Raw genomic sequence first — 12810 nt, forward strand, 5'->3', positions numbered from 1 at the left:
TCATCCCTTTCACTTGAGGCGTTTGACCCGACCCCATTCTATCCAGGTCATGATTGAGAATATTATTGAAGTTCCCCAACAATAAGACTGGAATATCAGGCACATCTGCTATAAACTGTAGAATGCTTTTAAGTACCACTGGTGAATATGGCGGTGGAATGTACACTCCTACTAGAACACATGTAGTTGCAAAAAATCACACAATGTAAACAGATATACCTCCCCTCTTTGTCCACCTTTTTAGCAATGCATTGAAACGCAATTGACCTGTGTATCAGGAGACTCACCCCCCTTGCATAGGACGAGAAGGTGGAATGGTAACAGTGTCCTGCCCACCTAGGGGTAAGCAATTTAGTCTGATCTGAGGTAAGACTTAAGCAGTCCATAACCGCCCGTCTTTTAATCACATCTTTAATCCCCCGTACATTCCAGCTGAGAACATTAACCTTCCCCGCCATATTTGTATATCCTAGAATGTGTAAGTCTAGCATCCAGACTAATAGCATTAAGAGAACAGACATAGTAGTAGGACATATCATATTCAGACCGTAGACTTATACCTACATCCTCATATACAGTGCGTGCATTTAGGTTAAACATAACACCCCCCTCCCACTCCCCAAAACTTTCCAAGTTATTACTCAACACAGCGATCACCCCAACAACGGGCCCCACAATAACACCTATATAAGGCCTGTGGGAAAAAGGGTACACAACCCGCTATTGAAGTTAATCGCGTGCTGAGAACCTTCCTCCAGTCACTTGGAGAAGAGGTTGAAGCGTACCTAGAAATAACTGTGGGTGCGCAACCATTAGGTAGTGAGCTCAGAAAAGGGCCCAGAACCTCCCTCACATTACTCCTCGGACAATTATATGAGAAAACAGTTAAGGAATGATTATACCTATCAGACTATACATTCCAATAGAATATTACAGTAAGACTCTTGTTCACATACCCACGTCATACATAACACCACACCTGAACACTCACACCCAAATACCACAAGGCCGCTTCAAACAGGATCATATGACCTGAGCCTATAAACATAATGGCACTTCTAGTGCAGACCAGCCTTGTTCTGCTGCAAGCGGTTTCTCATGTCGATCCGTCCATCTTGCTGCCTCTTTCGGATCCTCGAAAAAAATGTGTGGCTCCCAATGCGGCTACCCGTAGCTTGGCCGGATACATCATGGAATAAGACACGCCATGTGCTCTCAAACGCCTCTTCACATCTGTAAATCTGGCCCTTCGCTTCTGGACCTCTTGCGAATAATCCGGGAAGAGTGCTACTTTATGACCATCAACAGACAGATCCGGTTTATCCCGCGCTTTTCTTAAAATAATGTACCGATCTCTGAAGTGTAGGATCTTGATCAGGACTGTTCTGGGAGGGGCACCCGGCGGTAAAGGGCGCGTAGGGACCCTGTGGGCCCTTTCCACGGCAAATAAGGGAGTTAATACATATGCGCCAAAGTTCTCCCGTAACCAGGATTCAAAAAATTCTGATGGATTCCCGCCTTCCACTTTCTCTGGTGCTCCCACCACCCGTACATTATTTCTGCGAGATCGGTTTTCGAGATCGTCCTGCTTTGCGACAATAATGTCCAATCTCATTGAGTAGTCCCTCACATTATTAGTCAGAGGTGTCATGGCGTCCTCCATTTCTCCCATCCGACCCTCCAGAGCTGTCGTGCGGTCAGCCAGCTTTCTCATATCGTGCCTCACTATTGAGACATCCTCCTTAATGGCCCCCACTTGCATGGTAAGGGTGTTCAATGACTTGCCACATTTAGCTATGGCTTGCATGACATCTTTTAAAGTCGGCTCCTCTGCATCAGAATCTAGCGTTCCTGACGGCAAACATTCGTGTGTATCGGCTAGCGCGCCAAAACGATTTGAACAAGCCGCCGGAGTATCAGAGTCTGCATCAGACATGTCTTCAGTAACCCTTGATTTTCTAGGAGTACCTTTACCAGATGCAGCCATCGATAATCGGGCATATTTCACTAACTCGGCCGCCACTTCTTTCTGGAGTTCCGTGACGCGGCCTGAGCGCCCTGGAGTGCCGCCGGCGCCATCTTGGTTCTCCTTCTCCGGCCCTCGCTGCTCCTTTCTACGGGTCATGCTGACCTGTTACGGTCTCCCCAGCAATCAAGGAGAAGTTCAACTTCAGGAGTCTAACAGGATAAATTAGCCGAGGTAGCGGAGGAGCTCTGCACCACACGTCCGCTCACATACTCCGCTAGGCCACGCCCCCTGGCTAATGCAACATTACAACCCCCATCATCAGGTTCGGTTTTATGGAACGCTGCCCATTAACATTTCAGACACTGCCGTTTTCTCAGGCCCATTCCTCGTGCGGCTCCTCACGTGCGCCGACTTAATGGCAATCGATGTTATGCACTAGTACCCGGATGAAACATTCGGCCCTTTAAATATCCATTTTTGTACGAAGCTTTGCATTAAAAAGCTGCATCGTTGCCTTCATGAGTTGATTGAAAAGGAAGAGACTTCAGGCGAGTCGCCATGACCTACCAGACAGGGATGAGTGATGTCACCGTAGCCGGCTGCCAGCGGAGAGAGAAGTAATACGTGACCGCTTCTATACAAGGAGATAAGCGGTCGTCGTGCACCTCTGATGCCCCATATCTCTCAATGGACACGAGGACGGGACAGGAGAAATCCACCTTCCCCTCTCTTGCTTTCGGGTATTTCAAAGCTGTAAGTTTCACTATTTTATAATGTAATTGGTTTTCCGAGATATTTTTACTGATGACCTATCCTCTGGAGAGAGGCGCTGTGGCCTTCTCTCACCTTTCCCTAGGCCAGTGACGTCCCGATCATTGTGAACATGACCTAGGAGCGGCTCAGCCCCATTGAGGAGAATGGGGCTAAGCTGCAATACCAAACACAGCTCCTATACGATGTACGGCATAGAAGGATGCGGTGCTACTGCGAGTGCCGGTGCCTTCTAAAACAGCTGATCGGTGGGGGTCCCGGGTGTTGGACCCACACCGATCGGATACTGATGACCCCTGTTCCAGTGACTGGTAGAGCCCAACGACCATGGTACGTTTGTCACCTTCCTGTGGATGGGTGGCAAGTGTCACTTGTGAGGAAACCCACAGTGTCCGTCCTACTCACAGCAGCTGCTTGGGACAGGTTCCCTTGCCGGATGTATTCAATGGCCGCCTCCACGGACGTCAGGCAGTACCCCAGCTCATCCTTGGCGCTGCTGCAAAATCTGAAATTCTTGATGTAACTCAGGTTTGCCGTCCTTGTAAAAAACATAAAAAGGAGAAGACTTAGCTCCTGTAGAGTTTACATGGGTACCACGAATCATTTTCACACCAAAAGTCCTGAAAGGCTATCAATAGGAACATGTCTCTCCTTCCCCCTCTGGCAGCCAACAATTAGTCCCCTCTTAATTCCCAAGGAGTCTTCTCGGCTATACTGCCATGTTACTGCAGAAGCAGCTCCTTCCTGACAAATCCATGTAAATGAACACCAAGTGGCGCCATACTATGCAAGTAAATGAACGCCAGGTGGCGCCATACTATGCAAGTAAATGAACGCCAGGTGGCGCCATACTATGCAAGTAAATGAACGCCAGGTGGCGCCATACTATGCAAGTAAATGAACGCCAGGTGGCGCCATACTATGCAAGTAAATGAACGCCAGGTGGCGCCATACTATGCAAGTAAATGAACGCCAGGTGGCGCCATACTATGCAAGTAAATGAACGCCAGGTGGCGCCATACTATGCAAGTAAATGAAGGCCAGGTGGTGCCATACTATGTAATTAAATGAACACTAGGTGGTGCCATACTATGCAAGTATATAAACACCCGGTGATGCCATAGTATGTAAGTAAATGAATGCCAGGTGGTGCCATACTATGCAAGTATATGAACACCAGGTGGTGCCATACTATGTAAGTATATGAACACCAGGTGATGCCATAGTATGTAAGTAAAAGGACGAGAGGTGGCGACATACTATTTAGGTAAATGGACACCAGGTGGCCTCACACTAGTTAAGGAAATATGCTTATTTTTTTAAGATCTATACAATAAGAGACACATTCAACGATGGGAAATCCCTTTAGCTGGTTCTACATTTTTATGGGCTGTTTTTTCAAGTAAAAACCCTCAAAATATAAGTTGCTGATACCTACCAGTTTGGAATCTCAGTTTTCACAAGCAAGTAGAGCAGCACAGACAGAAGGTCATCGGCGCACATCGTCTCCATGTTCACTACACGAGATAAAAAATATATATAAAGAAGTGCAAGAAATGGTGAAAGTCACTTCCCAACGCCACAAGAGATTAGTGCTTAATCCGTGGGTTTAACCAGGGGGTGGCCAGGAAGGAATCTGATAAAATCCAATACAATTATTACGATGATCTGTCGCCTGATTAAAGAAAGTGACAGATCTCCTACTGAAATGAATGAGTCACATGACCAAGTCCGGTCACGTCACAGTGGCGGTCAGCTGTTAAGGTTGCACAAAGGGCGCTCAGTAATGTGAGGCACAGTCACAACAGCACCTCGTACCTCTCTGGCTGGGAGAATGCATGATGGTCTGCACCACTTTCTTCAGGCAGAGCAGCTTTTGCTGGGGGGACGTGCAGCGGTTCAGCTGACCCAAGACTCGCTTAGCGCGAGGAATGTTAATACTGCAGGAGACACAAACATTCCCATTATTGCACTTGGGTCCATTAGCACCCCACTCACCAGTACAAGGCATCCATCGCACTGTAGAGATCCAACGTGTAAAGGGCGTGTGCACTTTTTGCATTGCTCCAGTTTAGCTAAAGTTAAGGACAACTGGATCCGGATGGCGTTCCCCTCACATCACCTCATCTCCTCCTTACCTGAACTCGGTCTTCACGCCTATATCCTTCTGCTGCAGGTCTTGAAGGCTTCTCGTAATCTTGTTAAAGGCAGCATCCTGACAATTAAATCAAGACTAATAATTAGCAGGAGGCAGAGGAAGCCACGTTCTCCGAGGTCGGCATGGTCTCAGCTATCTGCAAGCAGGAAACACTGGAAAGACTTTGAGGGGGCCAAAGCAGTAAACCACGGCTCCAGCCGCTCCCGGCAGCCAGCCTCCCCCACCCCATTCAATCCTATGAACGGTAAATCCCTCTAAATTGGAAAATTCTGGTTGCCTGCAGCCACCACTAGACGTAGCTTACTGCATTTTTTCAGCTATTTTCCATAAGTCTGAATTCACACTGCATTTGCAGTATTCCTTTGACGCATGCGCACAAGTCAAACAAATCCATATGTCACTATTCACCAGGCAGACGCCTTCCAAACCGATATAGGTCAGCATTCCCCTTTATTTCCTCTTGTATAGAATAGCGCAAGAGGATTTTCAGACATGTACCTCCAAAGTACGCTGCAGTGTGAACAGAGCCCTATAGGTCAGTAACGCTTCTGATCTGCGCTTTGCAGAGATGCATTATGGGCAATTTACTAACATATTATCAGGAGCTCTGCCTTTATATGCAATAAAGCTGCAAGGAAATGAGGCGGTCTGTATTCTGCTGACAGTATCCGATGTCATACACACACCAGGGCTTTCATTACCGTTTCTGAAGCTCGTCACTTACCTCACTCGCCTCGATGGTCCCCACTTGCTTGAAGATGAGATCGTAGATGCCGTGGTGAATGTACATCTGCACAGAAAGAGAGTGTGAGCGACGGGCAAAGACTTATTATCCATAGGCAACAGGGTCACCGATAATCCCGTTACCTCCACGGCTTGCTTCATCAGATTCATCTGAGTTTCTTGCTTGGCAATGGTTCTCTGAAACGTAAGAAAAAGCCTCAGTAATAACCAGCAGTGTGAACGGACGAAGGCGACAGAGCGTCCTCTGATGGCCAAGAACGCACCTAACACATCCTGCCTTTAACTGCCTGCGTCAGGAAGCAGCACGACAAGTCTCGCTTCATGGTTTTAGGTCGCCGTTAGAAGGGCTTGCTCAAAAGTGTGCACGTTCACGCCGCGCTCTCCACTTTTTATTTCCGTGCGTGGTTATTTTGATATTGATGACCTGTCCTGAAGATAGTCCATCAATATTAAATCGGTGGGGGTCGGACTCCAATCAGCCATCTGAAGAGGCAGAGGCGCTCTTGTGAGTATCACACCCTCTTCCTAAGGGTTCTTGCACACGACTTTATGCCCTCCGAGACATACGGTCCGTGAGCGGCATTGATCGTGCACATGGGAGTACACAGCATCATGGATTACTATGATGCTGTGCACGTCGGGCCGCCCGCGGGGCTATTGTCCCGCACTCATAACATCATATGAGTGCGGGACAATAGTTGTGTACTCCCGTGCGCACGATCAATGCTGCTCACGGACCATATGTGTAGGAGGGCATACGGCCATGTGCAAGAGCACCAAGTCCATGATCTCACTGTACATCGGTCACGTGGCCTATGAGCAGCTCAGTCCCATTAAATTAAATGGGCCTGGGCTGCAATACCAAGCAAAGCAACTATAAAATGTACAGTGCAGTTTTTGGTATGCTGGGAGGAGGCCGGAAGATGGACTCCCGATCAGATTTTGATGACTTATCCTGAAGATAGGTCATCAATATAAATATCTCTGTAAAAGACAACTTTTCCCATTTTTTTTTATACAAAGTTGTCATTTTACAGAGATATTTCTCACACACAGTATGGGTATATGTAAAAATACACCCCAAAACACATTGCCCTACTTCTCCTGAGTACGGCGATACCACATGTGTGACACTTTTTTGCAGCCTAGGTGGGCAAAGGGGCCCAAATTCCAATGAGAATCTTTACGATTTCACAGGGCATTTTTTACGCATTTGGATTCCAAACTACTTCTCACGCTTTAGGGCCCCTAAAATGCCAGGGCAGTATAAATACCTCACATGTGACCCCATTTTGGAAAGAAGACACCCCAAGGTATTCCGTGAGGGGCATGGCGAGTTCCTCAAATATTTTTTTTTTTGCACAAGTTAGCGGAAAATGATTATTTATTTATTTTTTTCTCTTACAAAGTCTCATATTCCACTAACTTTTGACAAAAAATAAAATTTTACATGAACTCGCCATGCCCCTCACGAAATACCTTGGGGTGTCTTCTTTCCAAAATGGGGTCACATGTGGGGTATACTGCCCTGGCATTCTAGGGGCCCTAAAGCGTGAGAAGAAGTCTGGAATATAAGTGTCACACATGTGGTATCGTCGTACTCAGGAGAAGTAGGGAAATGTGTTTTGGGGTGTATTTTTACATATACCCATACTGTGTGTGAGAAATATCTCTGTAAATGACAACTTTTCCCATTTTTTTATACAAAATTGTAAATTTACAGAGATATTTCTCTCACCCAGCATGGGTATATGTAAAAATACACCACAAAACACATTGCCCTACTTCTTCTGAGTACGGCGATACCACATGTGTGACACTTTTTTGCAGCCAAGATGCGCAAAGGGGCCCAAATTCCAATGAGTACCTTTAGGATTTCACAGGGCATTTTTACGCATTTGGATTCCGTGAGGGGTATGGTGAGTTCATGTAAGATTTTATTTTTTGTCACAAGTTAGTGGAATACGAGACTTTGTAAGAAAAAAAAAAATATATATTAATTTCCGCTAACTTGTGCCAAAAAAATAAAGTCTTCTATGAACTCGCCATGCCCCTCAAAAGTGATCTTTTTATAGCGCCGCAGCGATTTTACGGTGTTTTTGCAGTGATCAGAAAAAATAAAAATTCTGTCACTGCGGTGGGGCGGACTGAACGCAAGTGTGCGCACAAGATCAGGCCTGATTGGGCGAACACTGCGTTTTTTGTAGAGCCTATAGAACATGTCCTATTCTTGTCTGCAATTGCGGACAAGAAAAGGCATTTTCTATATAGTTCTGGCAATGTGCGGATCCGTGTTTTGCGGATCCGCGGTGTCCGTGTTTTGCGGATCCGCGGTGTCCGTGTTTTGCGGATCCGCGGTGTCCGTGTTTTGCGGATCCGCGGTGTCCGTGTTTTGCGGATCCGCGGTGTCCGTGTTTTGCGGATCCGCGGTGTCCGTGTTTTGCGGATCCTCAAAACACATACGGACGTCTGAATGGAGCCTTACAGGGGGGTGATCAATGACAGGGGGGTGATCAGGGAGTCTATATGGGCTGATCAGGGGTTAATAAGTGACAGGGGGGGGGGGGGTGTAGTGTAGTGATTGGTGCTACTTGCAGAGCTGCCTGTGTCCTCTGGTGGTCGATCCAAGCAAAAGGGACCACCAGAGGACCAGGTAGCAGGTATATCAGACGCTGTTAACAAAACAGCGTCTGATATACCTTTCAGGGGTTAAAAAAAAAAAAATCGCATCTACAGCCAGCCAGTGAATGATCGCTGCTGGCAGGCTGTAGATCATCCTCTTAGCTGCGAGTCGCTCTCGCGAGATGACGCGCCGATGCGTCAACGAGGAATACCCCGGCCGCCCGCAGGACGCATCCCTGCGTTAGGCGGTCGGGAGGCGGTTAATATGGCAGGAAGTAGGAACTCGTACCAAGTGTGAATCGCGTAGTAGATGCTGAAGACATTTTGTATACAGAGCGTTGACAGAATCCTAGGAGAAAGAGAGAAAAAATAAATTTAAAAAATGAATGTATTAAATTTACGCCCTGAGCACCTGGCAGGCAGCTTCCCCCGCTGCGGAGACCACTCAACCTAACTTGTTTTCTATTTTCCCCCGCTGCGGAGACCACCACTCTTGTTTTCTATTTTCCTCACCCGTCTCTAGATTTTGGGCCTGCTGTAGAAATTTGTAGACCCTACTATGATTTAGGCATGATGAGGGAACGGTCTACGGGCACCGATAGATACCACTGGCCAATGTATCTCGGGTAATCTCTAAATCTGGCAGTCGGGAGAGTGACTGAGCATTCCTGTCCACCAGCACTCTGCTCATCTAATGGACGTACACATTATTACACATTTCCAACACCTGGTGGTGCCATACTATAAGCAAGTGTTGTAATGCTTCCAGGGATCCTTTTTTTTTTATGCAGACATCATTAATATAGAACCTTGATGCAAAGCCTAGAAGGGACATATCCCTCTTTGTCCTGGCTTGAAGCCACTGGCCTACGAACTGCAGCGCATCCCTCCATTGAAGACACCTGTGTGTCAGCACCACAATTTCCCTGTGTGAACAGGCTCTTATTGAGGACCCCGACGAGAGGATCGAAGGTGATCACTCACTATGTAATGTCGTAGATTCTTCCTCTCGTGCACTTTGAAAGCGCTGCGGAAAGAGGTAACGCTTCTGTCAAATTTATCCACGTGTTTCCCTAGGAATTCCTTCACGTCGTCTATGTTCTTTAAAGTGCAGGCAGCGGACGGGACGGCAGCGTCTTCTAGAATACATGAGTGAGAGAGCGAGACAGCCATTACAATAGACATGGGGGCTACAGAGAGAAACTGATCACAGGGGTCTTTGACCAACAGACTTGAGGTAACTACACCCGTATTTCACATTTACCCCAAATCTATATACTCCTCTACGTAATATACCCCATAGATCCCTATTCCACACACACCCCTATAAACATACAACCCCCACCCCCCCATGCCACAAATGCCCTTATAACCACACAACCTCCAAGCCATATGATATGCCCTTCGATCCATACCTCCCCCATGCCACACACATCCCTATACCCATAGTCATGCAGAGGTACCACTGTTATACCTGGATTCTCATCTTTTTCTAAGGGTTGGGAAATACACAGGATACTAAAACTTTCTTCTTTCTCATTGTAGAACGTCTCCTCGAACAGAACGGAGACAGAGAGCGAATATCCGAAACCGGCTCCAAGTTTAACCAGATTTCCCTGAATGAAAATCTCCTGAAAGAAGATGGAGATGGCTGAGTACATCGCTCGGCTCTCTGCCTCTATCCCATAGACTTTGAGCGGTGTGGCGGTGTGTACGTGTGACCACTGCACCGTGATTCTGGGAAAACCCCTTTAAATATCCTTACCTTTCCATTTTCTGTCAGAAACCCCCCCTCACTGGGTTTGAGAAGATAGGACTCCAGGTGACAGGTGGAGAATAAGCTGCTGGTGAAACTTCCTTTACACGGAACTAGAACCTTTAGGCACAGGGGGAAAAAAAGAAGAGATTTAATGAAACTGTCAGTTATATTACCTTAAATATTGTTATAATGTTAGGGTCATCAGTCTATGATCAGTGGGGGTCCAACCTCTGACAACCTCACCCATCTTAAGAGGAGCTGAAGCACTTTGTCATTGAAGTAAATGGGGCCGACTATTGTATAAGGAGGGTACAAGAGGAGGAAGAGCGCGGGTACAGAGGAGGAAGAGCGCGGGTACAGAGGAGGAAGAGTGCAGGTACAGAGGAGGGTACAAGAGGAGGAAGAGTGCAGGTACAGAGGAGGGTACAAGAGGAGGAAGAGTGCAGGTACAGAGGAGGGTACAAGAGGAGGAAGAGTGCAGGTACAGAGGAGGGTACAGAGGAGGAAGAGCGCGGGTACAGAGGAGGAAGAGCGCGGGTACAGAGGAGGAAGAGCGCGGGTACAGAGGAGGAAGAGCGCGGGTACAGAGGAGGAAGAGCGCGGGTACAGAGGAGGAAGAGCGCGGGTACAGAGGAGGAAGAGCGCGGGTACAGAGGAGGAAGAGCGCGGGTACAGAGGAGGAAGAGCGCGGGTACAGAGGAGGAAGAGCGCGGGTACAGAGGAGGAAGAGCGCGGGTACAGAGGAGGAAGAGCGCGGGTACAGAGGAGGAAGAGCGCGGGTACAGAGGAGGAAGAGCGCGGGTACAGAGGAGGGTACAAGAGGAGAAGAGCGCAGGTACAAGGAGGGTACAGAGGAGAAGGCAGAGGCGACGGTACAGAGGAGGAAGAGCGCGGGTACAGAGGAGGAAGAGCGCGGGTACAGAGGAGGAAGAGCGCGGGTACAGAGGAGGGTACAGAGGAGAAGGCAGAGGCGACGGTACAGAGGAGGAAGGTTGGATGTAGAAATTAAAGGAATTCTGTCAGCTAGTTTGAGCCTATAGAGCTGCGGACATGCGCAGCTAGATCGCCACTAGCACGTCCACAATATACATTCCCCATAGCTCGGAGTGCTTTTATTCAGTCAAAAAAAAGATTTTATATATATGCAAATTAGGCAAGTAAGGAGCCCAAGGGGCTGTTACCACCGTTTCCGGGGCCCAGCCACGCCCACTGAAGGAGCCCAGTGCCGCCTGCATCCTCCGAATCTCCTCCTGTGCTCCCCTGAGCAAGCGCCGTAATCTCGCACATGCCAGCTAGCGCATGCACAGTTTATTCCCTGAGGCTGATGCCAGCACAGGGAAGGAACATGCCAGCACTCGCATGCGGGCATACTCACGCATGCGCAAGATTACAGCGCTTCAACTCTGACGTCGGGGGAGCAAGGAGGAGATTCGGAGGATGTGGGCGGTGCTGGGCTCCTTCACAGTGAGCGTGGCTGGGCCCCTGAAATGGTGGTAACAGCCCCTTGGGCTCCTTACTTGCCTCATTTGCATATATATATATAAAATCATTATTTGACTGAATAAAAGCACTCCGAGCTATGGGGAATGTATATCGTGGACGTGCTAGTGGCGATCTAGCTGCGCATGTCCTCAGCTCTATAGGCTCAAACTAGCGGACAGAATCCCTTTACAGATTTATAGAGCAGCCTACAAGACGTGCTGCTCTATATCTGGAGACAAATCTGATTGACATGACAGTCTTAATAAGGGCTTCAGGAAACAGATTTCTGGCTAATTCTTAGCATTTGGCGGCAGCGCAGCATGTCATTTCCTGCAGGGAGAAAACACAGATAATACTGCCCCCCGGCCGTCCTTATAATGATCATAAATGGTATAAAGACGCAGAACACTCAGATATAGTCTCCTCGGAGCGTAATACGGCAGGCAATCCAGTCATTTCATGCCCCTCAGCTCGCTGTCTATAGACGGCTACGTGGACATCTCCCTAGGACATGGGTCACATGACTCCGAATTATCGCCATCGTTCTAAACGCATTTCACGCAGCTGAATTTTCTCAAATACAACCACGAGGGAGGCGGCGGCGGGGCCCGGCACTTACACAAACACTAGGCAAATAATTAGACAGTGGATTTAGACATTATCTACAGTTATCAAGAGGGGATGAGACGTCCCAAAGGATCCTCCGGAGGGAGGGAATGATCGCACTCCTTAAGAACAGAGGAGCCTTCAGTCCTCATCGACATGCCTGACCGGTCACAGGATTAATCACAAGACTGAGCTGGCACTGCCCACCAAAGGATGCTGCAAGTCATTCTCTCACTGACTATGGGGGCATGTAAGGGGGGAAAGAGCAAACATCCCTGGGAAAGTCATTGAGATGCATTTATCATTTGTATCACAGTAAATCTCACAAAAAACTAAAATTTTACACACATTTCTGAAATAAAGAACCTACCGGTTACATCCTGTATTATACTCCAGAGCTGCACTCACTATTCTGCTGGTGCAGTCACTGTGTACATACATTACATTACTTATCCTGTACTGATCCTGAGTTACATCCTGTATTATACTCCAGAGCTGCACTCACTATTCTGCTGGTGCAGTCACTGTGTACATACATTACATTACTTATCCTGTACTGATCCTGAGTTACATCCTGTATTATACTCCAGAGCTGCACTCACTATTCTGCTGGTGCAGTCACTGTGTACATACATTACTTATCCTGTACTGATCCTGAGTTACATCCTGTATTATACTCCAGAGCTGCACTCACTATTC

At 47.7% G+C, this 12810-nt stretch overlaps 1 protein-coding gene across 2 annotated transcripts in view; it reads right to left on the bottom strand.

The window, feature by feature from the left end:
- Positions 1-12810, bottom strand: part of ANKRD27 (ankyrin repeat domain 27) — a 47284-nt gene that overhangs the window by 26331 nt on the left and 8143 nt on the right. For both annotated transcript variants that reach the window (XM_040409588.1, XM_040409589.1), the window contains exons 3-12: positions 10030-10140; positions 9739-9895; positions 9249-9403; positions 8554-8613; positions 5766-5819; positions 5623-5688; positions 4879-4955; positions 4559-4680; positions 4179-4257; positions 3146-3278 (exon numbers count right to left, since the gene is read on the bottom strand). In XM_040409588.1, coding sequence (XP_040265522.1) covers positions 3146-3278; positions 4179-4257; positions 4559-4680; positions 4879-4955; positions 5623-5688; positions 5766-5819; positions 8554-8613; positions 9249-9403; positions 9739-9895; positions 10030-10140 — 1014 coding nt within the window. The remainder of the gene's footprint in view (positions 1-3145; positions 3279-4178; positions 4258-4558; positions 4681-4878; positions 4956-5622; positions 5689-5765; positions 5820-8553; positions 8614-9248; positions 9404-9738; positions 9896-10029; positions 10141-12810) is intronic.

Source organism: Bufo bufo, chromosome 10, assembly GCF_905171765.1.
Source record: "Bufo bufo chromosome 10, aBufBuf1.1, whole genome shotgun sequence".
Classification (NCBI taxonomy): Eukaryota; Metazoa; Chordata; class Amphibia; order Anura; family Bufonidae; genus Bufo; species Bufo bufo.